We start from the raw sequence: 14,244 nt of genomic DNA, 5'->3' as shown, positions 1-14,244 counted from the left end.
TAAAAATTATTGTAATTTTGTAAATTTCAAAATTTTTATAACTAAACTTATACGAATTTCCTTTTAACTTAAGATTACTTATATAAATTCGTAAAAACTTGATTTTATAAATTGTTTGCACAATAAGTGATCTAATAATAAGTGACTCACGCTTCCCATGTTTTGCATACTATATAAATAGTAGTTCTATATTATCACAAAAATGTCCAACCAGAATTTCTTCAAATGTATCCTGAATTCATTTGAGATGTTTGTAAAACATTACAAAGCTAGAAAAGTGTTGCATCCATCTCAAAAACATCATAACCATAAAAGCTAAATAACTATCAAAAAGTGTAGTGTCCTAACAAGAGGACACGACGAATTACAACAAATCTAACACTTGACAACCGAAGATAAAGGAAACCATGAAACAAGACCACCGACCATAATTTTTCCGATATATTCCAACTCAACTTCATTCTCTCCTGAGACAACTCCTAAAATTAGTTAAAGGTATACTTACGCCGCTCACAGATCCACCAATTATCTCTATTAGAAGTTACTCATGCCGTCTGACTTGTAATTAGCAGCACTTACATCGAACACCTGCAGATTAAAAAATTACCAATTCATCATTCACTAGTAAAAAATTGCATCCTTTGTACATATCACTAGTTATAACACTAAAACATAACTACCATTTATATAGCAGTAACATTTCTCAGATATACGACAGAGACTCAAAAAACTACTTGCAGGGAATGTATATCATATTGTTCAACATATTTGTAGTAACATGAGATCCTGATGTTCCCTTCAGTGCATCCTAACCACCACCTCACCCTCACCCAACCCTCCCCCGCCACCCCCACCCTCAGTCAACCAAACCTCAGCCTCCCCCACCACCAAATCAACCATCAACCAAGACCATGTTCATCATTGCAACCAACCGAATCAACCATCCTCCAAATAACCACAAGTTTACCACCCAAAATAATAATAATAATAATAACAATAATAATTCAACAGACGAATCATAAGAGACGGATTCCACACACAAGCAAGAGACCATCAAGAAAGCACCACACCGAGCAATTAACGCATCACCATCAACCATCAAGCCCAGCCCTCTTTCCTCCCTCTACTTTTTATTTTTCCCACATCACAGCATCTTATTATTTTAGGGTTGGGGATCGGGTTGAGGTATGGGTTTACTGGAGTTCAGTTTGGGTTATTAAGATATAAATTGGTATTGTGAAATTTTTTTATGTTGACTGTCATCAAAATTCGGAAGTTGACAATGAAACCTCAAAGTGAAATGTAATTTTCAGAATGTAAGGAAGTCAGTTGTGAATTTTATAAACCTCAGATATTTGTAATTTATCCTTCTACGGAAAAAAAAAAAAAAAAAAAATCTTGAACAGATGAACATTTCTACCTAACTCAATTTCCTGCTTGATACTTCTTAAACAATGACAATCAACATGGGTAATATGACAATCAAGACAAACAATGACAATCAACAAAAAAGAAAAACAGAGAATAATATCTCAAGATTGCACATTCTTTTGGGCATTTAGGATTTTCAGCATTTAAAGAATACAAACATTATGTTCTTTTATCCTCAGAAAACAAAAGTAGATGAAGATGTATTCACAAAAGCATAAATCCACCAAAGAAGGGGAGGGGGGAAGAAGAAGAAAAGGCATATCACGACGCCCACAAACAAGTTCTTGCAAGAGATTACCTTCTATAGGACCTCTGCCTCAACCATGGGTAATGTTCAGTGCTTCTTTTTACTCTTAGATTTGGAGGGGATTTTTCCATATGCCATAAGCCTCGATGTTGATAGTTTAAGTTCAGCTTGACGATGCCTTCTCTTGCTTCGTCTAGATAGATTGCTCATATCACCATTTGATTCCTTCACTTTTGCTTTCTCCTGTTCCTTGTAAACTGCCACTGTAGTTGATTTCTTATCATCAATTTTCAAGTTTTTACCAATTTTCTTGTCATTCAATATATTGCCTTGAAGAAGCAGCTTATTCCTCTGTTTTTGGTTCAACACCTGATTTCTGGGCACCTTCCATTCCTTCTCCCTATAAGGAGCAAGTTTCTTCAACGAAACATATTGATTCAACTCCTTCTCATCCAGCATTAAAATCTCCTCAGTAGTTAGTCCATATCGTTTAGCACCAACATCTCTGTACTTAAACCTTGTCTTCAAGTCCCCTACTGTATCCTCGTAGTCCAATTTATAGTACTCCTCCAATTCTTTATCAAGGATTTCCTTCTCCAGCTTAGACATTTTTGGCTTCTTCTTCCTCTTATCCTCTTCAGGCACTTCTTCTTCTATCTGTTCATGGAGACCTTCATTTTCTGCCCTGCGCTTCAAGTTTCGTTCCCTTGCAGCTAAGAACCCATCACCAGAAACAGATGTATCATCCCAACCTTTTGGAAGTCCAAGCAACTCATCTTCTTTATCAAAATCTGGTTTTTCAAACTCATCACCATCTTCATCCCTATCACTCCCAAACTCAGGGTCTGCATCATCCGCATCATAGTAATCATCATTAAATGCTTCTTTCATCTTTCTATCATGCTCCTTGGGATCAAATTCCTCTTCCAGATCATCTTCATCCAATGGGCAAACCCAATTTTCATCAATCCCCGCAGTATCCCTTATCTTCCTAAGTTTCTCCCTCATTTCTTTCTTCTTCAAATTCTTCAAATGCTTCAATTCCTCCTTCCTCTCGAATTCAGCTTGTGCCATCCTCTCCTCCTTGCTCTTCCTCTGCAACTTCCGAGCATTAGTTTTCTTCCTCACTGATCCCTCTACAAACCGTGAATGACCCAACACCCTATCCCCCGCATTCTCCTCAAACCTAAAATTATACTCCCTTTCATAATCCTCTTGCTTCTCAATCTCCTCCTCATCCTCTGAAAAATCTGAAACCACATCATCCAATGCCTTCTTGCCCTTACCCTCATCAACCCACATCTTGTTCCTAAAAAACTTCTTCAAAAACATTTCATTCTCATTCAAATGGTCATCTTTGCCAAAATACTCATCCAATTTCTTCTGAACCTCACCAGCATCACTATCATCCTCATCCCCCATACTTTTACTCGCTTTCAACCTCAACAATTCTCCATCATCATCACCATCCAAAGCCTCCTCGGCCACCTCCAAGAAAGCCCTCCTGAACTCCTCTTGCTCCTCCAAATAGCTCTTCACTCTCAACTTGTCTACTTTCTCTTCAAATTCTGGCCCCTCCTCAATCAAGTGCCTCGCTGCCACATCCTTCAAATACATTGGCTTCCCCTTCTTATCTCGTTGTCCTTCCTCTCGTTTCCCGTGCTCTTCTTCTTCTTCATTTTCGGACTCGAATAGCTTAGCCTCTTTGTTTTTCAGTTTTGGGTCGTGGTTCTTAACCTTAATCAACGCATTTAAGAACTCCAAATCTTTCTTCGGATTAATTAACTCATCTTCGTCTGATTCATCAGAAGATGCCTCGTCACCAGACTTGTTATCTGAGGAGTCTTCAACGAGGCCTTTCTTCTTCAACTCCTCGAGCTTCTGCAAGTCCTCTCGCTTCTTGTTGTGCTCATAGCGACGAGCGAACTCTTTGTTGACTTCAATCTTCGATATATCTTCGTCCGAACCATTGCTGCCCTCGAATAGCTTCATACCCATTTTGGTCTAGATTCGACAATAACAGAAGCACAAAGAAGAAGCAGGTGGCAGCACAAAATAATCAACAACGAGCAGCAAATTCTTCCCAAGCAACAGCAACCAGCAACAAATTCTTCCCAACAGCCTCACACCTGCAATGTAAAGAAAGGGAAAAAAATCAATTAAAAAATAGCTTTTAATTATCAAATCTGTTAAAAATAATAAAGTTAAAATGAAAACCATCAATGTCACCCAATGTCACAAATACATGCAACCACTTGTGAATGTATTGGCATAATCATACCAGAAATATTTAACTCATTCAACTTCTTATTGATACACCAAAGCAGAGAACTATATAATCACAAAGAGGTAACAACAATTACAAATAAAAAATATTAATAACAATAAAAATAAAAAACTAATTGGAAGTATTATATGAGTTGATAAAATGGGCTGGAAAAATGTAAAACTTTGAAAACCAGGTGGTCAATTGACCAAATAATCACGCTGATAGACATTCAAAAGAATTTTTATTAAGGAACCATTTTGTCAATTTAGTGTTCAAAAATTCAAGACGATTAACAACTTCAACCCATTTGATTGTAATCAAGTATTTGAACGTGGTTAAAAACTTCCTAAAATGTTACAGGAAAAATACTACAAAAGTGAGAACATTAGGCCATTGGAAATTATTTAAACCAGCTGGTCTTTGGTGAATTTGATGAACTCAGTGGGATTCATTAATTGCTAGCTTAAGACAGAGAAGGACTGCAGGAAAGTGACAGAGATAAAGACGATTAAACAACAAGAAAGTTGGGTACCAAATCAAATCTGCATAACCAAGTACACTAATCATCAGTGTGTTTGGTTTGAGTTTTTTGGATTATGTTTTTTAAAAGCTGAGTTTTTTGATTTTCGTGTTTTTTTGTTTTTAGTGAATACTTTTAAAATTTTAAACATTTTTTTTACTTTTTTAGATGCACCTTACTTCAATATATCTAAAAAGTAAACAATTTGTGAAAAAATATTTTAAAAAATTAATAAATACATAAAAATACAAATAATATATTGAATTCTCGTATTTTTTTTATATTTTTGGTATTTAGTGAATTTTAAAAGGTTTTTTTCACAAATTTTTTACTTTTTAGGTATATTTATGTTAGGTATGTCTAAAAATTTTAAAAATTGTTTAAAATATTAAAAAAATTTAGTAAAAACAAAAAAATACGGAAAACAAGAAAGTAAAATTTTCTGAAAAGTGTTTTTGGAAAGGAAAAAGCTTGGTAGCTCGAATCCTTTGAGCTTGACTGGCCCGAAATTTTGAAATGCAAATTTCCAGATTTTCTCTCTCCTCATAGTGAGTCAAATATGATATAATATATCAATATTTTCTCTCTCCTCATACCCTGTTTTCTGTCTCCCTCTATTTGAAATCAAAAACCATTGAAACAAAAGCTCTTCTCAACGCCATAAGACGCCAAGCGAGGGTCCACAATCTGCAATTACTCAACTAAACATAATCAACCATCAACCCCATCAATTAAGATGCTAACATTGTCCTTGGTGATGGCGGATTGGTTGGGAATGGGAATGGCCTCTTCCTTGAGGGAATGGACGTAAGCAATTTTTTCAACAAAAGGAATGAGCAAGTGAATTCCAAGAGTGAGAGTCTTCACGTATTTGCCGAATCGTTCGACCACATAGGCCTTCTTCTTAGGGACTATCCGGATGCCCCAATTTATAGGAGGTGGAATTTCATAACTTTTTTAACTCGTAACCACCAAAATCACAAACCAAACCATTAGACATTATTATTGAACAACTCTGTGTTTTTTTATAATTTTATTTAGACCTACCTCATACAGGGATTGCGAGAGGTGCAGAAATGGCAGAGGGAGGAGGGGAGGGATTGAGGAGGAAGTGGAGAGAGATGATTGAATGAAGATGAAATGGAGAGGTCTTTTTCAACTGTGTTTATGTGTGTTTGGGGGAGAGAGAGACAAAGACAGAGGGAAAGTGGTGAAGAAAGAGAAGGAGGCCTGGGTTTCTTGACTCTGTTCTGTTCTTTCTTTTCTTGTCTTTTCTTTTTTTTTTCTTTTTTTTGGAATTGAAATGAGAGTTGAGTGGAGCACACACACACACCAGATAGAAACTCAAAATCGGGCCACTTGAGCCACAACCTATTCGAGCTACGTAGCAGAGCTATTTTGGAAAACTCTAACCAAGTTTGTCCTTGCACTTTTGTCACGTATATTAATCTTCCTTTATTCACTTATGTAATTACTAGTCGAATTTATCAAGTGTAAACATTGAAAGGCACTTAGACGGACAAGGAGGGATTCATACAAATCAATCAACTAAACAACTCTAAAATCCAAAGCGTTAATTCCAACCGTGATGCCATAATTACATCATAAATATAACAAAAATATTACATAAATAAAAATTTAGGTATTACAATTACTCCCAGAGAAAAAATTACCTATCCGTATCAAATTCTTCAACTACAGGATATAACAATACACAATACCTATGATGCACGGACACGGACACGGGGACACGCAAATTTTCAAAAAATAAGGGACACGACACTCTGAGGACACGTTCAGTACATATAATTTTATTTTTTTATTATATGTAAAATTAAAAAATATAAATATTATTTATTTATTTTAATATCAAATATTATTCACAAATTAAAATTTTCCTATAAATAAAAATAATTTATTTAAACAAATAATAATATCTAAAAAATAGAAAAAAGGAAAAGAAAAAAAAAAGATTTTTGCGCAAATATATATCTAATATATAATATATACACTATTATTATTAGTATATAAATATATATATATGTATATATATTATTAGTATATAATATATAATAGAATGGAAGATATAGCGATCGATAGTAAAAGGAGAGGGCTGAAACACCATAGCGAGAGAGAGAGAGAGAGAGAGAGAGAGAGAGCAGAGAGGGAGACGACACAGACAAGACGAGGAAGACGACACAGACGAGGCAAACGAAACGAAGAAAGAAGAAGAAAAATGAAGAAAAACAAAAGAAAAGAAGAAGATCGAAAGGGATTTGAAGAATCGAATAACATACCTAATCCAGAGCTCCATTTCAACAGGTTCTTCAACCCCCCCCTCTCTCTCTCTGTGTCTGTCTTCAACAGGTTAGGGTTTCTCTCCCTCTCTGTCCATAGCGTGTTCATAGCATGTCCAAGAGTGTCCAACAGAGTGTCCGGTTACAAAAATTCAAAAAAAAAGGGACACGTTGGGTAGAGTGTCAGACACGTGTCCACCGCGTATCCGACGCGTGTTCGTGCCCGACACCCATACGTTGCCTTCAGAGACGTGTCCGTGCTACATAGCACAATACACATAATCAGTTAAATTGCATCAATTGCATAAACAGAGAGAAATCAAATCAAATTACGAAAATTAAACCAAACACAAAAAACGAATACACGGTAGTGATAATACGCCATTAAACTTAAGGCTTCAAGATGCAAACTTTCAAATGAAAATAAATAAAATAAAATAAAATAAAAATAAACTGGTGGGTTCAACATGACGGTTTTGGAAATCATGCAAGGGTGTTCTTCAATCAAGTTTCGTGGATTTATTTCAAAAATTGAAGAAAAAGAGAAAATTTACTTTATTGATTGACAGAAAATTTGGGAGTGACGAGAGTGGGGCCGATAGGAGTAATTGGACTGCCGAAGCAATTCGCCGGAGTAACTTCGTCGTCTACGTCTGAGAAGAGAGGATGAGGCACTTTTTCTGGTTGAATGGGAAACTATGAGAAGAAGAGGAACCCTAACCCTAACCTGTGACATTTACACCAACCCCTCTCAAATTTATAAAATTACAAAAACAGAGTCATTTTGTTTTAGGTAAATTACACTCACCTCTCTTGTAGTTGATCTCGCTTTTAGTTAGTACTAGTTAAAGGGCCGCGTGCAAGGCACGCTAACTAATGCCCATCTAGTGCCCATTGCATTTGTGTTTAGAACTGAAATTTATAAACATATTAAGTCTAGAGTAGAAAATTATACAGAGAGAAAAACGTTATGTACATATAAACTAACTTAAAATTGAGCTATCTGTTTAGTGGAAAACAATTGCAAGGGTATTTCTCTCTAAATTTCAATATATCACAAGAGATAAACATAACCGGTAATACTCAAAAATAAGTGTAACAAAATAACTGAGGCCATTTTTCACTTGTAGACTTGGAAGGGTGATCCTCATGGTGAACTAACTAGGAAAAGAAAAAAGAAATATGACAAAATAACCAAGGTCATTTTTCACACTCGTAGAATTGGAAGGGTGATCCTCACAGTGAACTGACTACATTTTAGATAGAAGCCTTCTTAGCTTGGCATGTAGTTTTGATTCGCTTACTTGCTCAGCCATGAAAAAGAAAAGAAAAAGTTCATAATGAACTCAAATATTCGCAAGAGGGAAAAAACAATTCATAATGGTTGCTGAAAAGATTAACAGTAACATAACCAAGGTTATTCCACAGATTTGTTTTTGAGCGGCAAAAGAAAGGGAGAATATATTACAATGATCTAGGAGGGAAAAAAATTGCATCATTGTCCAAAACACCCCATCCCAACTGTGTTGGCATCTAGTGATGGACCAATCATGTGCACTCCTAGCAGCAAACAAACAAATACAGACAGAGTTGATAAGGATTCAACTCAAACCAGCAATGAATGCAACACACAACAACCAAGCTTAAACAGCAAGTAGAAGCAGTTAAACTGTTACCACGCCTTTCATGCAATCAACCAGTTCTCTTAACTCAAGGTTCGGTTGTACACTTTAAAATACACATTCATTCCCTATGTTTTGAGCACATTCATTCAAGTTTTTTGTGATCAAAACCAGTCGACCAGTGTAACAGCCCATCAACAGACCCAGGTATGAAATACACATTCAAGTGTTTTTTAAAATGTATTTAAAAACAAAAAACAAAAAAAAAATAAATGGCCAGTCAACATTAAGCATGAAAATTTAATCGGTATTACTAAGTTTGCATATTAATTTAAGATATTTGGTAGAAGAAAAAAATAAAATAATCAATTGTGAAATAACTTCTTCCAAACATCACATTTCTCTTTCCCACCTCCCAACATGTAGACACAACAAAACATGTATTTTTAACATAATTAGAAATGCACTGGATAGATAAGAAAAATGAAAACAAAAGTGCAATTGTGAAATTATACCAAATGTTTTAGACTTGCTCATTCAAAATGCAAACATTTGTTTGTTAAAATTAACAAATTGTTTTCTAACTTAAAAGTAGCCTACTTCATAAAGGACACTTTTTGTTGTATAATTTATTCAATGCAGCTTTTGTTTTGTCTAAGTTGAAATAATGAACATATGATACTTGAGATCATTATAACGATTATCTGAAATATTATGTGTGCAAATTATCAAGTAACAATTACCATTAATTTGTGATTTTAGAAATTATGATAGCTAAAAGTTAGAAGGTACTCACCTTGATCTTGTTAATCCTATGTATTTGGTAAACTATATTGTTGTCACAAAATCCATTATTTCCCTACAATAGAGACCAAGAAAGTGTAATCTTAGCCTACAACTCTCTCAAATCCTATATTTGTGCGCACATAACCAGAGAAGAAGAAATGAATATCCATGTCTAGATGATTGCTATTATACACCTAGAATTTGTTTATTAAATGATTCACAAATGAAAAACAAATATGAAGCAAGTAACAAAATCTACTAAAGGTAACTGAGGAAATTATAAAACTTATTGCAAACTCACATCACAAAGAAATATGAAACCACTAAATATGAAGCAAACCATTGGCCAAGACTCCAATGGCTATGTGTAGTTATCCTCACATTTCTATTTAACCCTGCATAGTGGCCCAAGGCACTGACCCCCAATCAAATTAAAACATGATTCATACTAAGGTGGTATAATTCTCTTTTATGAATGAAACTCAAACAAAGGTCATTTCCAAACCCAAAAAAAGAAAAAAACAATGAAGAGAAAAGATTGGATCTTTAACAGTTCAAATTGACGTTTAAAAGTGATCTTAAGAAATTGTTGACGTTTATGGAACATGTAAAGAAATAGAGTGACACAATTTGTTAGCTGATGAACATAAGGAATACGAAGCCAAAGCAAAACCACCCCACAATTCTTCTAAATAGAAACAAAAACAAAAGCAAGTTGCATAAAAAAATCGTGAGAAACAAAAATGAAAAATAGGCAGAAAAATAAAAATCAAGACCCCCTTACGCAGCAACAAAAAAAAAATGTATAGGATCTGGAAAAAAGGCAAAAACCCTAATTTTGTTCGTCGACCTCTCATAGAATTCCCATTTATGATCAAACAAGGAAGACAAAGCACAACCACCACACAACCCTTCAAAATAGAAATAGAAAAAAAAGCAAGTAAACAAAAAAAATTGTTAACAAAGAAAAATTAAAAATCAGACCCCCTTTCAATGCAAATAAATAAATAAATAAAATAATGTACAATAGCTGAAAGAAGGCAAGAACCTTAATTTTGTTAGGCAAACTCTCATAGAAGTTCATGATCAAAGCAGGAAGACGAAGACAAAGCACCCCAACCCCACAATCCTAAAGCAAGTAAACCAAAAAAAAATGAAAACCCCCATTTTATGCACCCCAAAAAAAAAAGCATAATGTTTAGTACATGAAAAGAAAGAAGAAACCTTAATTTTGTTAGGCAAACTCTCACAATACCTCCGTTCATGATCAAAGAAGGAAGATGAAGACAAAGACAAAGCACAACTACCACACAAAGCAAGTAACAAAAACAGAATTGCACCAACAAATCAATCATCTATTCAATTCCTCAAAAATCAAAGATAGGACAAAATACAAAACTTTTCCAACAAGAGAATTAGCAAGAACATACTTGTTGGTGAAGAGAACTATGTTAACCTACTATTTTTTGACCACATCAGTGATTATGTGGCAATTTGTCTTCCAAGTATTTTATCAAATAATTCAAGCACAAAATTCAAACACTCAATGGATATTATCTTTGAAAAGAACAAAATCTCCAATATTCAACCTAAAGAACTAAATTCCATCACAATATTGATTATATGTTTAGTCTGTCAGAGCTAGAATTGGGTTTTGAAGTTCAATCGTTGGCATTAAACACATCTTCAAAATTCATTTCAAAGCCAAATAGGAAAACACCAAAAAAGTTTTGAATCACACAAATTGAGTTTTTAATTCTTTATTTGCACAAACCCTAAACATTTAACAACATATAAAATCCATAAAAATTAACTAAGAAATAAAAAAATATATTATAGACAAAAATTACAAAGCTAAATAATAAACCCTTAAAATTTTCTGAATCACACAAATTAAGTTATTGATCTACACAAAACTCAAAAATTTAGGAGTCATATCTGGATGAATGCCCAAAATAAAAATACCCACACATCATGGTAATCATAGAAGCCAAAGAAAATGGAATCGATAACAAGAAGAACGATAGAAAAATCAGAACTTACCCAAAAACATTGCAGCACTTGCTTTATTTTGTACACTTTGATTTTCAAATAAGAATATAATTTTTTTTAAAAAAAAACAAACAAACAAACAAACAACAAAATTTACCGTATCAAAACTCAGAAATCCATCTTCCAAAGACCCTCTGTAGAAGAAAAATCAATTTCTTTGATTGAATCTGAAGATATGGCTTGAAACTGTGGATTAGCTCTAAAACACACAACAAAATCATAATGAAATCAAACATTTAACAAAACAAAGAACAAATAAGGAAGAGAAAAAATAACAAAATCGCAAAATTTACAGTATCAGATCTCATAAATCCATCAAAAAACCCTCTGTAGAAGAAAAATCAATTTCCTTGATTGAATCTGAACGCAATTCCAAGTCAATAAGTTATCAAAGAATTTTTCTTTCACAGTGCAAAAGAAAAAAGAAAAAAGAAAAGATAAACAATTCATTCCTATGCTTGAGACTGAAAAGAAAAGATTAATCTTGGATTAAAAGATAATAATTTGAAGAATTCTTTTTAAAATGAATTTTTTTAGTGTACTAAAAAAAAATCTTAGACTTGACTCACTGTTTAAGGTGATTGGGACTTTGTTCAGAGAAGGCCTATCAAATTAGTATTAGTCAACAACTTAGATGTTTGGAACTTTGTGCAACTATCATTTTCATAGTGTTTTCTATGTTTTTGGTTGTCTTGGTTTGTATGAAATGTTGTGAAAATGTTCAGAAATATATATTTTTTTGTGAGTTTCAATAGGAAGTTTTTCGTTATTGTTTGGAGGGAGCCCATTCAAAAGATAATGATCATGTCAAGGATTTTACGGTTACAAGTTCTGCTACTCATGATATTGTTGCAAATGTCTCTTGTGAAAATTCTGGTAGTTTCCTACTGCAAAACAAGTTTGGTTATACGAGCCCACAGGCTAGTGGTCTAATGTCCTTATATGGAGGTAATATTACAGTCATCAGTTTTTCTTTTTCTTATCCTTGTTTTTTCTTTTGCGTATTTTTTGGGGGAAAAAAACTGGCTACAATATTTTATTTTTTGTTGTAGATTCTGTTCACCCTCCTACCAAGATCAGAGAGTCTTATTTTGAAGTAGGGCAAAACAGGCATGCTGTTCCTGAGTCTAATAATACTATGACTTTTGATGTGGAAGAAAGAAAACTTAGTAATTCTGCTGGTCATTTGCCTGGTGGAAACGGTGCTCCATTTTGGCCATCTGAATCTCGATCTACTGCCTTCAGTTTTGATCTCAGAAGTTCATCTGATAATCTGCCGTTGTATCCAGACATAGCTGAAACTAATACTAGGAGATCTCGTCCATCTTTCCTTGATTCTCTGAACATGCCAAGTGCAACATCTGCTTCTGAGAAGCCATTTACTGAGACTGAAACTACTCAACCTTTCTCAAAGTGGAAGTCTTCGAATGTGCCTAGTGCATTGGAGCATTCAAGGACCTCATCAATTTCTTCTGGACATGGGGATGACATATACAGGCATACTGTCAATGACAACAGCATGGAGAGGAAATGTGACTCTTAGGCAGAACTTTTGATGAAAAACTGTTTATAAATTCTTTAGATCATTGTGTTTTAACAATTAATTGTGTATTTTTTCATTAGGAAAAATATTTCGAGGGCCCATTGGGATGATGAGATGGGAATGGCTGAGGTTGTTGGGAAGAAGGGTAGCATGTAGACAACAATAGGAATAGTCCGCAACAGCAAGATCTATTGCTCAATTGAAGAGACTCTGTAAGTGATGTAACGATGTTCTTTGAATTTTCCACTCTTGTCCTCATTGTAATGGTGAAGGCACACTGAAGATCGAAGTGATTATCAATAATATAAGGATTGATGAAGTTATTTGATGTTTACCCTCCTAATAGCAAATTTAGAAAGTCATCTCATGGCAATCCAAGTTTCGTTCTCCGCATGACCAGGTAATAAATATTGTTGATATTTTGAAGTTATATTATGCCTCTGTTCTCTTCTTGTTTCTGTCAATGATGTTTCAATTTCACTATTTTCCCCTTCATTTTATTTTATATCTACTTGGTGCTGTCTTTAGGTTGTCTTTAGTGTTACCATTCAAATTATACACCCATCATAACATCATAACCCTGCTTTTCTGCTCTAACCATACCACAATCTAACCCCAAGATCAGATTGTATTATATATATTGTTAGAAGACTTCACAATTGTTAACAAAAAAAAAAAAAAAAAAATAGGCATTTCACAAGCAGACAACCCAAACTTCAACAAAAAAGGGGGAAAAAATGACAAATTCAATCTGGTTCAATCTGTTTTTTGCAACTCACAAAGACTATTCCAAAAAAACTATTTGCACAAGAAGAGAAAAACGATGAACAGGGAAGAAAAAAAAATTAAAAACAAAAATCATATATTGTATGTATGAAAACCCTAACTTCTGAAAAACGAACCTGAACGATGGGAGAGAGGAGTGTAAGAACTCTGGCAGGAGGGAGAAGTGCAAGAGCTCGTTCGTTGCTTAGCTGAAGCTAGCGGACGTCAACGGTGGCGGTAGTCACGGATGGGTCTTCCTCCTCCGTCTCTCTCTCTGTCTCTCTCTCTCTTCTCTATTTGTGTTTTGAAAATTATTTAAGATGTCTAAAATAATGACATCTAATAGCTCTAAAGCGTTAATTGATGTGATGTTTTATTTTTTATTTTTTTTATTTTTTAAATTTTCAGCATTGTCAGCTTATTAAAATAAAAAATTATTTAAGATGTCTAAAATAATGACATCTAATAGCTCTAAAACGTTAATTGATGTGATGTTTTATTTTTTATTTTTTTTATTTTTTAAATTTTCAGCATTGTCAGCTTATTAAAATTGATTTAGTGACTTAGTGAGCACGGCCAGCTCATTAAAATTGAGTTAGTGATACTTTTTTAATAGTATGTATTATGTCGCACCACTGTTGTGTTGAATAAGGAAAGAAAAGATACACACCAAGGGGCAAAACAGATATTTCAACAGTGTTCATCCGAGGCA

General features: G+C 34.1%; 1 protein-coding gene across 15 annotated transcripts; it reads right to left on the bottom strand.

Annotated features, from left to right (window-relative positions):
- Window positions 1-216: 216 nt before the first annotated feature.
- LOC114257500 (uncharacterized) lies at window positions 217-13,867 on the bottom strand. Of its 15 annotated transcripts, none has more exons than XM_082874700.1 (6): window positions 13,670-13,853; window positions 11,322-11,423; window positions 9,183-9,245; window positions 8,233-8,324; window positions 1,730-3,807; window positions 217-588 (listed from the first exon to the last, which is right to left on the bottom strand). In XM_082874700.1, the coding sequence occupies exon 5, from the start codon at window positions 3,674-3,676 to the stop codon at window positions 1,766-1,768; it is 1,911 nt and encodes a 636-aa protein (XP_082730826.1). In that variant the 5' UTR covers window positions 3,677-3,807; window positions 8,233-8,324; window positions 9,183-9,245; window positions 11,322-11,423; window positions 13,670-13,853; the 3' UTR covers window positions 217-588; window positions 1,730-1,765. The 15 variants fall into 15 exon arrangements, with proteins under 15 accessions (XP_082730826.1, XP_082730824.1, XP_028053065.2 ...); XM_082874698.1 differs by lacking the exon at window positions 8,233-8,324 and adding an exon at window positions 6,765-7,024; XM_028197264.2 differs by lacking the exon at window positions 8,233-8,324 and having other exon boundaries at window positions 13,670-13,867.
- Window positions 13,868-14,244: the final 377 nt, after the last annotated feature.

This window comes from Camellia sinensis, chromosome 6 (assembly GCF_055761805.1).
Source record: "Camellia sinensis isolate YWXY chromosome 6, ASM5576180v1, whole genome shotgun sequence".
NCBI lineage: Eukaryota > Viridiplantae > Streptophyta > Magnoliopsida > Ericales > Theaceae > Camellia > Camellia sinensis.
Note: the sequence above shows the minus strand (reverse complement) of the source record. Positions and strands in the feature narration are given on the sequence as shown.

What these genes read in the sequence shown, in the direction of transcription:
- LOC114257500 (XM_028197264.2), bottom strand. Translation starts at nt 3,676, where the DNA reads ATGGGTATGAAGCTATTCGAGGGCAGCAATGGTTCGGACGAAGATATA.